Raw genomic sequence first — 13,534 nt, 5'->3', positions numbered from 1 at the left:
AACCATTTTCTTTTTCAGTCCACCATGCCCCCCAAATGTGATGTGTTGAACCAAGATGAACTGCGCAAAAAGCTATACCAGACATTTAAGGATCGGGGTATATTGGATACGCTTAAGGTAGTAGATTTAGGCATGTCTGTTTCATAACTTAAGCACAACCTGGAAAAGGTAGTCCACATTTAAATTCATTAGTAGCTTGGCTTTAAAAAAAAAGTTGCCGGACGTGGTGGTGCTCACTCACCTTTAATCCCAGCCCTCCTGAGGCAGAGGTAGGAGGACTGCTGTGAGTTCAAGGCCACCCTGAGACTACATAGTGAATTCCAGGTCAGCCTGGTCTAGAGTGAGACCCTACCTCGAAAAACAAAACAAAACAAAAAACACAGGTTGTATTTGTGAGGTCCATTTTTGTAATGGAAAATGTCGAGTTTCAGCCTTACAGGAGCATATGCATGTAATAAATTTATTGAACTGACATTAATGTAGCATGTATATCATGTAATAAAATGACCTTGCTTTATAAATCTGGTTTACAATCCAAATTTAAGTATCTTATGCATGTGACATGAAGACAAAAAGTAAGGGAAAAGAGGGAAAAGGGATCTTAATAGCAAGGTGAATATGAACAATGTACAATGATTTTATACACACACACATGCAGATACATGTGTGTGTATATATAATAAAATATTATAATCAAGTCCATAGCTTTGTATTCTAGCTAAAAAAAATTGGTAAACCCAGCAAATCAAGTTTACAGTTTCCTTAATAATTGGCTTTTGTAGTATGTTTGGGTGACACTTAAAGGAAAATATTAAGTGTACTGGTTACTGAGGACTAGTTTTGAAATATGAATTTTTCTCTAAAAGATTGGGATGTATAAATATGGGTAGGAAGTATGTATTAGTACATGTCAAATTTGGCTTAACAGAAAAGAGTCTGTGTTTCATTACAGTATACTTTTCAAAAGTATTTTCATTTAACATTGGAAATTAAGAAAAAGTGAGCCTGATTATTTTTCCCCACTCTTCCTCACTGTTTTTGTAGTTTCATAAAACTATATTAGACTCATCCAGAAAATATGCAGAAGAGACGGAAAAAAGTAATGTCTAGTACAGTCACAAATTGGTATAATCTATGTGTATTCTTATAAAATTTGAATTATATGGGAAGCATTTCTCTGTTTGCTCAAGTTTCCTGAACTCTGCATTTTCAGTGTGAGCAGGTTCATCTTGGGTAGCCAAAAGGGTAATTTAGCTAGCAGTCCCTTGTTGATGGCTTAGCTTCTATCCAGGTCTTTGCATAATCTTCACTTGCATTTCTCATTTTTGCCTGGCATACAGAAATCCCATTTCTGAGTCAAAGTGTAAGAACATTTTTATGTGGACTAGCAGTTTGGGGTGATCCTCCTCCACTGCTTCCCTACTGCTAGCATTATAGGCCTACACAACAACATTTTCAAGTTCTAGAAGTATCCATGGTAATCTTAAAAAAAAAATGCAACAGTTTATGCTCTAGCACTTAAATTCTTTCTGCCCCCTCTTCTGCAACCTTCTGTGAGCCTTTGGAGGGGGTGCACATGTACCACTGAATTCTTCACAAGCCTCTTGTTTTCAGCACTTTGGTGAGTTTTGAGACTCCCCAGTATCCATAGCCATCACCCAAAAGGGACTTCTCCAGAAACTGATGGGAGCAGTGCTAATAGTCTTTCTGCCATCTCCTCCACAAGGTTCTCTGAACCCAGGCAGGTGGAAGAGAGCTTCTGGTCCAGTACTGAGCACTCAAGCATCCCTTCTTCTCATCACCTTGATGACTGTTTGGTCCCTGAGTTGTCACCACTGTTCCGGGACTGGGGATCTGGAAAGAGGTGCTGGTGGTGTATGGTGGAGATTACTCTCACTTTGAGCTACCCTCCTTTCAGGCTACTCTTGTTCACTTTACAGTACAACACGCCTGGCTATTCAGCCTTTATTATCCCAACTAGATGAATGGCAGATTGTATTTTTTCAGTCTGAGCTAAGTTTTACTTTCTCAGTTCAGTGACTAGTGTAGATGAGTTATAACTTTAAAATTTTTTGCTTATATTTACTTATTTGAGAGTGACAGACAGAAAGAGGCAGAGAGAGAGAGAGGGAGGGAGGGAGGGAGGGAGGGAGGGAATGGGCACGCCAGGGCCTCCAGCTACTGCAAATGAGTTCCAGACGTGTGCGCCCTCTTGTGCATCTGGCTAACATGGGTCCTGGGGAATCTAGCCTTGAACCGGGGTCCTTAGGCTTCACAGGCAAGTGCTTAACCACTAAGCCATCTCTCTAGTCCTAACTTAAATTTAGCTAAATGTTTTAGTGACCTAATTCATGTTTTATTTGAGTATTTGAAAAGAATTTGTATTTTGTTTTTTAGTTTTTTATTCTTTTTTAAAATTTTAGTTATTTATTTGACAGAGAGAAAGACGGAGGGAGGGAGGGAGAGGGAGAGAGAGAGAGAGAGAGGGAGAGAATGGGCACATGAGGGCCTCTAGCCACTACAAATGAACTCCATATGCATGTGCCACCTTGAGCATCTGGCTAATGTGGGTCCTGGGGAATTGAACCTGGGTCCTTTAACTTTTCAGGCACATGCCTTAACTGCTAAGCCATCCCTCCGCCCCCCCCCCCTTTTTAAAATTTAGTTATTTATTTCACAAAGAGAAAGGGGGGGAAGAGAGAAAAAAATGGGCTTGTGTTTTTTTTAAATTTTTTTTGTTCATTTATTTATTTATTTATTTGAGAGCAACAGAGAGAGAAAGAGGCAGACAGAGAGAGAATGGGCGCGCCAGGGCCTCCAGCCACTGCAAACAAACTCCAGACGTGTGCGCGCGCCCCCTTGTGCATCTGGCTAACATGGGTCCTGAGGAATCGATCCTCGAACCGAGGTCCTTAGGCTTCATAGGCAAGTGCTTAACCACTAAGCCATCTCTCCAGCCTTCTTTGTGTTTTTTTGAGACAGTGTCTGTGCCACTCAGGCTGACTTGTATTCATTGCACTCATCTTGCCTTTACCTCATTAATGTACTATGTTATCACAGGCATGCTGTAACATACCCAGCTGAAGTATGTATTAAATAAAACTTGTCAAATTTTCCCTTGCTTTATTTTGGGTCAAGATGTGTTTTGAGGACTCACAAGCCTCTCTCTAGCTCTCTACTCTTATCCCATGATAATTGATGTTCTTTTATGATTTTTAATTTTTTTTTTTTTTTTTGGTTTTTCAAGGTAGGGTTTCACTTTAGCTCAGGCTGACCTGGAATTCACTATGTAGTCTCAGGGTAGCCTTGACCTCATGGTGATCCTCCTGCCTCTGCCTCCCTAGTGCTGGAATCAAAGGTGTGTGCCACCATGCCCAACTTTGTTTTTTTTTTTTTTTTTTTCAAGGTAGGGTCTCACTCTGGCCCAGGCTGACCTGGAATTCACTCTGTATTCTCAGGGTGACCTTGAACTCACGGCAATCCTCCTACCTCTGCCTCCTGAGTGTTGGCATTAAAGGCGTGCGCCACCACGCCGGAGCCAGCTCTGTGTTTTTTTAAATTTTTTTTGTTCATTTTTTATTAATTTATTTGAGAATGACAGAGAGAAAGAGACAGAGAGAGAGAAAGAGACAGAGAGAGAGAGAGATTGAGAACGGGCGTGCCAGGGCCTCCAGCCACTGCAAACGAACTCCAGATGCATGCGCCCCCTTGTGCATCTGGCTAACGTGGGTCCTGGGGACGAGCCTCAAAGCGGGGTCCTTAGGCTTCATAGGCAAGTGCTTAACCGCTAAGCCATCTCTCCAGCCCCCAGCTCTGTTTTTTGAGGCAGGGTTTCACTTTAGCCCGGGCTGACCTGGAATTCACTGTGTAGTCTCAGACAGGCCTTGAACTCATAACAGTCCTTCTACTTCTGCTTCCCAGGACCTGAGATTAAAGGTGTGCACCACCATGCCCAGGCTGCTTTAAGATATTTTTATCTTAGGAACATTGCAAAGTTTAGTTCTGAAATGATATCCCTGGTGCATTGGCTGTTGGGAAGCTCTAAGCTAGTTTTTTGACTTCTCGCAAACACTAAATGACAAGATTTTTGTTGTCAGGATAGGAATTATTATTATTATTATTTTTTTTTTTTGAGGTAGGTTTTCACTCTGTCTCATCTCAGGCTGACCTGGAATTCACTATGTAGTCTCAGGGTGGCCTCACACTCCTGGCGATCCTCCTACCTCTGCCTCCCTAGTACTGGGATTAAAGGTGTGTGCCACCATGCCCAGCTTTGTTTTACGAGGCAGGGTTTCTATCTAGCCCAGGCTGACCTGGAATTCACTATGTAGTCTCAGGTTAGCCTCGACCTCATGGCGATCCTCCTACCTCTGCCTCCCAAGTGCTGGGATTAAAGGCATGCACCACTACATACTACCAGTAATTCATCTTTGATGTCATGTTTCTTACTCTTATTTTCATATGTGTGTGTGTGTGTGTGTTTTGGTTTTTCGAGGTAGAGTTTCACTCTAGCCCAGGCTGACCTGGAATTCACTATTTACTGTCAGGGTGGCCTTGAACTCACTAATGGTGATCCTCCTACCTCTGCCACCCAAGTGCTGGGATTAAATGAAGGCATGTACCACCATGCTTGACTTAACAATCTGTTTTTATTTGATCTTTTATGCAAGATACACTACATCACTTTATTAAGCTGGACCTGAATATATCACTTTCTCAGTATGTTACAAATATAGTTAAACTACTTCTAAATTTGATTGGTGGAGGATGCCACAGCTATTATTTCCTATTGAACCTCAAGAATCTCGGCAACTTACTGCTAATTTCAGCCCAAATGTATACTTCCAAATTATATGCAAAACAGATTTTAAATAGTGAGCCTAGATTTCCTCATTTATTAATTGTAAGGAAATTATTATACTTCACAGTGGCTTAAGACGGAAACACTTGTGTGAAAGTGCCTTCTTTGGGCTTCCTAGTTTCCACCCTTGGTATATTATTTCTCTTTCGGAACCGAGTTTTACTTTGATGTTCCCAGTGAGCTGACTTGACCCAATGCCGTTTTCATAGGCTGCAGCAATGCACAGAGGATTATGAAGTAGCAGAGTGCCCCCTTTTCCTTGATTTTCCACTTGCAAGCAGCTGACATGGGCTCTTTGGAAGTAAATGCAGAGTTAATAGGCATGGACTTGGGAGTTGGGGAAAGAAAGATTGTACCCAAATCCATTGAGTGCTTGTTTCACACGGTAGGACAAATTGTGCAGGGAACAATTCCTAGCTTCAGCCATTCAGTCATTCTACATTAAAAAAAGGAAGGGTTCCAGGTATTGTGACCAATCTGTATATATCTCTCCTACTGACAACTTTCCCTTTGATTTCCTTCTTTCTCTCTTTTTATACTAGACCCAGCTTCGAAACCAGCTAATTCATGAATTGATGTACCCTGTGTTGAGTGGAGAAGTGACACCGAGGTCCATTTCAGTGGAAGGGAGTGCTCTCCTAATAGGAGCTTCTAACTCTTTAGTGGCAGATCACTTACAGAGATGTGGCTATGAATATTCACTTTCTGTCTTCTTTCCAGAAAGTGGTTTGGCAAAAGACAAGGTAAAACTTATATTTTTGAGCTTTCTTCCCCTGATAATTGTAAGATGCTATGTAATTAAACTGGAGTATTCCTTGACTGGCTAGACCCATTTCTTGTTCACCTTTGGATTATAATGTACCTGCACTTGTTATATAACAGCTGATTGTTAGTGCTTGGCTGGCTCAACCTTCTGTAAAATAGTGGTGTGTAGAATCACTAAATGTTTTGGAACTAGAACTGAATCTACTTAGACTCCTAGCAGGCAGTTCCTGTGGAATGTTTACTATGAAATGAATACCGTGCTAGGCATAGTGTAGGTGTCACCTGAGCTACAGGTGATGAACCAGACTTCAGAAAGGTGAAGTGACTTGCCCAAGGTCACATAACTTCTGAATGGTATGGCAGAGCAGTAGCTTTTGATGTAAAAAATGTATTCTTTTTACTATGCTACAGTCTCTTTGCGTGCTTATTTTCTTTGTATTTATACAGGACATGACAAATTCATAATGTACAACCTGTAAGGTTCTCAAGGATTTAAAGCACATGTTTGGGCTGGAGAGGTGGCTTAGTGGTTAAGGCACTTGACTGTGAAGCCCCAGGACCCATGTTCAATTCCCCAGTACTCAGATAAACCAGATACACAAGGTGACACATGTGTCTGGAGTTCGTTTGCGTGGCTAGTGGGCCTGGCGCCCATTGTCTCTGTAGCCAATAGCTTCAGGTTCACTGAGATGCTCTCAGACCAGACACAGTTATGGAGGAATGGCTATTTATTGAAGCTTACAGATCCAGGGGAAGTTCCATAAATGGCAGAAGAAGCTGGCCTGCCTTCACAGGTCCAAGCAGGGGGGGGGGGGGAGAAGCACAAGCCAAAAGCCACACAGCATACTTCAGGAGCTCCAGCTAGGCACACTTTGCATATCTTTAGATTGAAATCTGAAACCCACCATCACACCTAAGATCCACCCAGTGACACTGCCTCCAGCCAGGTGGCTGCAGATGTCAACTACAAACAAATAAACAACTGAATATATTGGGGGCTATCCTATTCACACCACCACAGTCTCTCTATCTGCCCCTTTCTGTCTGTCTCTCTGAAATAAATTAAAAGAAAAGCATACATTTTATGCTTTCTCACTCTTCTAATGGTTTTAACTGTTTTTCATCACCATTAGACATTAGTCACCCATTATTATCTTAAAGGTAGATTTAGTAAACTTCTATATTTTTTTAAAAAAACTTTTTTTTCTTTTGTTCGTTTTTTTTTTTTGTTTATTTGAGAGCAACAGACAGAGAAAGGCAGAGAGAGAGAGAGAATGGGCAGGCCAGGGCCTCTAGCCACTGCAAACGAACTCCAGACGTGTGTGCCCCCTTGTGCGTCTGGCTAACGTGGGTCCTGGGAATTGAGCCTCGAACTGGGGTCCTTAGGCTTCACAGGCAAGCGCTTAACCACTAAGCCATCTCTCCAGCCCAAGCTTGTATATTTTTGAGTAGAATTTATTTTTGGAGTAGTTTTAGATTCACAGCAGAATTGAGTGGAAACTGAAGTTTTCATGTACCCCTTTCTGCTGTCCCATATGCATAGACTCCCACACATCAACACTTCACATTGGGCTACATTTGCTGCAGTCAGTCAGCCTTTATTGACTCATCATTGTCATTCAAAGTCCATTGTTCATACCAGGATTCATTCATGGTGTTGTCCTTTAGTTTTACTCTTAATCTTGTCTATAACGTCCACAAGTTTGAAAGAAATAAAAGCAATGATAATATTTGAATGGAAGTTTGAAATTTTAAACAATGATGTATTCTGTTAATAACAACTACATTCAGCTTATAAGGATTAGAAATTTATTTTAAAATATTGTTTATTTTTATTTATTTACTTGAGAGAGGGAGAGAATGGGCATGCCAGGTCCTCCAGCCACTGCAAATGAACTCCATACACATATGCCACCTTGTGCATTTGGCTTATGTGGGTCCTGGGGGACCAAACCTGGGACCATTGGCTTTGCAGACAAGTGCCTTAAATGTTGAGCAATCTCTTCAGCTCAAGAATTAATTTTAATTGGGGTATGGTGACACATACTTTTATTCCTAGCACTCAGGATGCAGAAGACAGGAGGATCACAAGTTTTATACCACTTTAATCTACATAGTGAGTTCCAGACCAACCAGGGTTACATAGTGAGATCCTGTTTCAAAACAATTATATAATTATAGCAATAAAGCAGTTTATATATTTAGTAGTTTCTACTAATATAAAGTAAACTACCATCTAGAATCTTTTCTTTGAAGATAAACCAGTTGAAAACAAAATAATCAGTGTTCTAAGGGTATATGTATTATATAGACATATATTAAGGATAGATCCCTAAAATATCTCAAAATATTTAGGCCCATAGTAGGCATTCACAGTTGTAAGGATAGTAAAATTTTGGATTATTTATATTTTAGATAATTGTAAAGACCCTGAAATTTATTTATTTTTTTAAAGTTTTTTTTTTTTTTTTTATTTGAGAGCGACAGACACAGAGAGAAAGACAGATAGAGGGAGAGAGAGAGAATGGGCGCGCCAGGGCTTCCAGCCTCTGCAAACGAACTCCAGACGCATGTGCCTCCTTGTGCATCTGGCTAACGTGGGACCTGGGGAACTGAGCCTTGAACCGGGGTCCTTAGGCTTCACAGGCAAGCACTTAACCACTAAGCCATCTCTCCAGCCCTGAAATTTATTTATATGTGCATGGATTCATCAGATAATTCAGTATCTGTATGGCATTAACCATTTCTGCATACTGGTGTTTCAAAGTTAATTACATGATAAATTATACTTTATACTTTTATCCTCAATATAGTTAGAGTAACTCATTCAAATAACATATATATTGAATATATGTGGGAAAGCTTCAGTTTTTCATTATTATGATCTTTTTAATATAAACTGTGACTAATTTCATATTCAGAAATGTATTCTAGTATTTCAGTTAAGCCTGCCAGTATAAAAATAAGGGCTTTCACCAAAAAAAAAAAAAAAAAAAAAAAAGAGCTGGGCGTGGTGGCGCACCCCTTTAATCCCAGCACTTGGGAGGCAGAGGTAGGAGGATCACCGTGAGTTCAAGGCTACTCTGAGACTACAGAGTTAATTCCAGGTCAGCCTGGACCAGAGTGAGACCCTACCTCGAAAAACAAAAACAAAAACAACAGCAACAAAAAAAAATAAAGGATAGGGGGATCATGGAGATCTGCCCTGTGAAGGACATAGGATTCTGTTGATCTCTTTAGCCCCTTTCTGCCTTGAAGTCTAATAAAATGGTTTGAAACCACCACCACCACCACACACAGAGAATGAGAGAGAGAGAGAGAGAGAGAGAGAGGGAGGGAGGGAGGGAGGGAGGGAGGGAGGGAGGGGGAAAAGAGAGAGAGAGAGAGAGCGCGAGTGAGCAAGTGAGCCGGGTATAGTAGCACATGTCTTTAATCTAGTACTTGGGAAGCAGACGTTAGAGGATCACTGTGAGTTCCAGGCCACCCTGAGAATGCATAGTGAATTCCAGGTCTACCTGGGATAAAGCAAGACCCTACCTCGAAAAACTTAAAAAAAGAAAAAAAAAGAAAAAACCCACAAAACATGGGTACTAACTAATCTTTCTTTTCCCCTCTTAAGGTATTTACTATGCAGGATGTATTACAACTCATTAGAATCAGCCCTTCATCTAGTCTCTACAAATCACTGGTAGGAATGCTTTATGACTCACTTTCATTTATTACTTATAATGGAGTAGTTTAATAAAAGTAAAATATTTTCTTTTAACAGATTTCAGGATTTGATAAAGAAAATCAAAAAGGTAGGTAACTTCATCTTTGTAGAGAAAAGCAAGATTTTTATGCATGATTTTCCTAAATAAATATGAAGCTTATGATTTTTAGAAGGGAGAGTAGGAAATTTAGTTAGAATTAAATCATTTGATCTTTCTTTCTGATTATAGCTTCCTGTTACTTTTTCGTTTTTTATTTTATTTTATTTATTTATTTGAGAGCGACAGACACAGAGAGAAAGACAGATAGAGGGAGAGAGAGAGAATGGGCGCGCCAGGGCTTCCAGCCTCTGCAAACGAACTCCAGACACGTGCGCCCCCTTGTGCATCTGGCTAACGTGGGACCTGGGGAACCGAGCCTCGAACTGGGGTCCTTAGGCTTCACAGGCAAGTGCTTAACCGCTAAGCCATCTCTCCAGCCCATACGTTTTCTTATTATTATTTTTTGGCGCATGCATGTGTGGTGGGTGTGCAGATGCATGCACAATATAGCAGACAGCTTCTGGTTCTCTGTGATGAACTTCCAGACCAGGCACAGTTATGGAGGGAGGGTTATTTATTGAAGCTTACAGATCCAGGGGAAGCTCCATAAATGGCAGAAGATGCTGGCCTGGTTTCACAGGTCCAAGCAGAGAGAAGCACAAGCCAAAAACCAGACAGCATAGCACACTTCAGGAACTCCTGCTAGGCATACTTTGCATATCTTTAGATTGAAATCTGAAACCCACCACCACACCTAAGATCTGCCCAGTGACACTGCCTCCATCCAGTTGGCTGCAGCTGCAAGCTACAAACTAATAAAACACTGATTATATTAGGGGCCATCTATTCAAACCACCACACATGCCCTGTACACATGTGTGCAGAAGATAGAAAAGATTTTTTTTTTGGTAGGGTCTCACTCTAGCCCAAGCTGAGAGTCTCAGAGTGGCCTCAAACTCATAGCAATTCTAATATCTTGGCCTCCCAACTGTTGGGATTAAGCATATGCACAACCACGCCCAGCCTCCTTTCTCTCTTTGAGAGACTGAATGTAAAGCTGTTGTGTTCTAGTCAGACTGGCTAACCAGTGAGCCCCAGAAATGTCTAGCTTTTTTTTTTTTTTTTTTTTTTTGGTGTTGGTGTTGGTGCTGGGGGTTGAACTCAGGCTTTCTCAGGTCTTCATGTTTGTATGAAAAATGCTGTTACCTGCTGAGCCATCTCCCCAGCCCCCATAGTTTGTCTTTTATAGAAATGATAGTTTGTATGTTATTCTGACAAATGTAGGTCATTTGCCCTACTCCCTCCCTTCATATTTCCAGCTTAATAACTCTTAGATACTCAAGTAAGGACACTGCTAATAGTAGTGAAAAACCCAGCTGATAGTTTGAAATAATCTTTGCAGAAATACCCAGTGTTAGCCTGGCATGGCATTGCATGCCTTTAATCCCAGTGTGTGGGAGGCAGAGGTAGGAGGATTGTCATAAGTTCAACACCATCCTGAGACTATATAGTGAATTCCAGGTCAGCCTGAGCTAGAGTGAAACCCTACCTTGAAAAAACCAAACACCAACAACAACAACAACCCCCCCCTAAGAACATTTGCACAACAAACCACCCCCAAAGTAATAACATTTAGACCATGTATCTTTGTATACTAGATAATGCCCTCTAGTCTATTTTTTTTAAGACAGGGTCTTACGCAGCCCAGGCTGGCCTTGAGCCCACTATGTAGTTAAGGATTATTTTGAGCTTCTGATTCTCCTTCCCCCACCTCCAGGTGCTGAGGTTACAGGAGTGTGCCCCCATACCCAGTTTATGTGGTGCTGGGGATCCAACCCAGGGATTCACGCATACTAGGCAAACACTACCAAGAGAGCCCAAACATAATTTATAAAGTATTCAAAATATTAATATTTACTTAAAGAATATCAGTAATACTTTATTCTCAACTTTTTCCCCCCAAATATTTATTTATTTACTTGAGAGAGGGAGGGAGAGAGAAGCAGCTGCAGATATATATGGGCACACTAGGGCCTCCAACCACTGCAAACAAACTCCGTATGTATGTGTCACTTTTTGCATCTGAACCTGAGCCAGCAGGCTTTACATTCAAGTACTTTTAACCACTGAGCATCTCTCCAACCCAGCAAAGAGCCTACAGCACTCGATATCCCATCTAAGTACTAACCAGACCTGATCCTGCTTAGCTTCTGAGATAAGACAAGATTGGTTGCCTTTCAGAGTGGTATGGTCTTAGCCTTAATTCTCAAGTGTTTATATATTGCTGATAAATTGCCTTGAATGTAGCTTTGATAATGACCTTTCATATAGTGCATAACTACTGTGGTTGCCAAACCATTTATTAGACTTAGTGATGCAGCTTGAATAAAACTTGCAGCTTAATTGCCTTTGATGAATAGTTAATCTTTGGGTTTATTATTATTATTATCATCATTATTATTATTATTATTGGGTTTTTCGAAGTAGGGTCTCACTTTAGTTCAGGCTGAACTGGAATTCACTTTGTAGTCTCAGGGTGGCCTCAAATTCATTGCAATCCTCCATACCTCTGCCTCCTGAGTGCTGGGATTAAAGGTGTGCACCACCATGCCCAGCTAATCTTTGGGTTTTTAAAAATAAGCTGTGACATTATAGTAGTCCTTTTGTCCTGGTTTGCTTTTGGACTTTTGTCTGTTGCCATCCCCACTAGGACATTCATATACTCCATCTATTGAACAAACATTGTAGCTATGTTCTGCCACCCATTAGTCTGTGACTCAGTTGTCAGTCTCTTTGGAGTAATGTTTGTAGAGAGTAAGCAAATTATCTTGAGACATTGTGGGCTACTATAAAATAGATAATCTCTTACTGATAATTACTAAGCTTATTACACTATTGAGTATCTGAAATGCAGTTAGTGTGACTGAACAATTGAATTTTATTCTAGTTTAATTTAAATTCAGTTCTCCACATAATGAATAGTGGCTGTCATCTTACACAGTGCAGGCCTAACATCTGTTGCTTAAATATTACTTGCAGAGGAAATTTAGTGCTTGAGGGGATATGTAGAAATAATATATACACACACATTATATATATTATCCTTACAAATAATTTTTCACCTTTTCATAATCTACTTAAATTTTTTCTAGTTTAAAAAGACACCAATTAACAGCTTTACCTGGAAAGTTAGTAAAATTTCTGGAAGTCAGAGAAAATGTGATGGCCAATGTGTCAAGCATCTGAGTATCAAAATTTGGACAGAACCCTTTACTAACCATAAGCCCTTTGCTAATTTTGGCCAACACCATCAAAAAAGAAAACTGTAATTTGAATTTAGGAGATCCAATGCTATCTGGATGGAATGTAGATTCTCATGGGAAAATGGCTAGTGCTGAGCTACCTACCTTTGGAAATGAGTAGAGCCTAACAGCCAAAGAAACTGGACAGTGTACCCTAGGAGGTAGAGTTATCTTTTACTGGGGGAGCTTGGTTTTATCCCTGAAATTGAACGGGTCAGTCAGTGGGTAGTACATGGTAGGAGACAGCTTCTCACTGTAAGAATGTAAATTTACCAATCAGTACAGGAGGAGGCTAGCATGATCCCTGTGGTAAAAGATTAGTTGGAGTCATCAGTTTGAACTCATATTTAGCTTAGTATAGACACAGGTGCTATATGCAGGAGTGTTCATGGCTATGTGTAGATATATGGGTTAGTATGCTTGCTGCTGTTTCCTTGTCAGCTGAGAAGGCTTAAAAGCAGATCCTCCAGTAGCAGTGAGAACATTTGGGGAAGCATTTGTTTTTGTTATTTTTTTATTGTTGTTTATTTTTAATTTATTTATTTGAGAGGGACAGACAGAGAGAGAGAGAGGTAGAGAGAGAGAGTGTGTATGTGGGCGTGCCAGGGCCTCCAGCTACTGCAAACGAACTCCAGATGCATGTGCTCCCTTGTGCATCTGGCTAATGTGGGACCTGAGGAATTGAGCCTCGAACCAGTGTCCTTAGGTTTCACAGGCAAGCATTTAACCACTAAGCCATCTCTCCAGCCCAAATATACATACAGACATACATATATTGGTTTTACGAGGTAGCGTCTCACTCTAGCCCAGGCTGACCTGGAATTCACTGTGGAGTCTCAAGGTGGCCTCGAACT

The 13,534-nt window shown here is 40.7% G+C and overlaps 1 protein-coding gene across 4 annotated transcripts in view; it reads left to right on the top strand.

The window, feature by feature from the left end:
* The window catches only part of Ofd1 (OFD1 centriole and centriolar satellite protein), a 51,870-nt gene that overhangs the window by 624 nt on the left and 37,712 nt on the right, over nt 1–13,534 (top strand). For all 4 annotated transcript variants that reach the window (XM_045140773.1, XM_045140774.1, XM_045140772.1 and 1 more), the window contains exons 2-5: nt 19–117; nt 5,404–5,604; nt 9,246–9,314; nt 9,396–9,426. In XM_045140773.1, coding sequence (XP_044996708.1) covers nt 25–117; nt 5,404–5,604; nt 9,246–9,314; nt 9,396–9,426 — 394 coding nt within the window. In that variant the 5' untranslated portion in view covers nt 19–24. The remainder of the gene's footprint in view (nt 1–18; nt 118–5,403; nt 5,605–9,245; nt 9,315–9,395; nt 9,427–13,534) is intronic.

The sequence above is a fragment of the Jaculus jaculus genome, chromosome X (genome assembly GCF_020740685.1).
Source record: "Jaculus jaculus isolate mJacJac1 chromosome X, mJacJac1.mat.Y.cur, whole genome shotgun sequence".
Classification (NCBI taxonomy): domain Eukaryota; kingdom Metazoa; phylum Chordata; class Mammalia; order Rodentia; family Dipodidae; genus Jaculus; species Jaculus jaculus.
The sequence above is the reverse complement of the archived record's forward strand: the minus strand, read 5'-3'. Positions and strand labels throughout refer to the sequence as shown.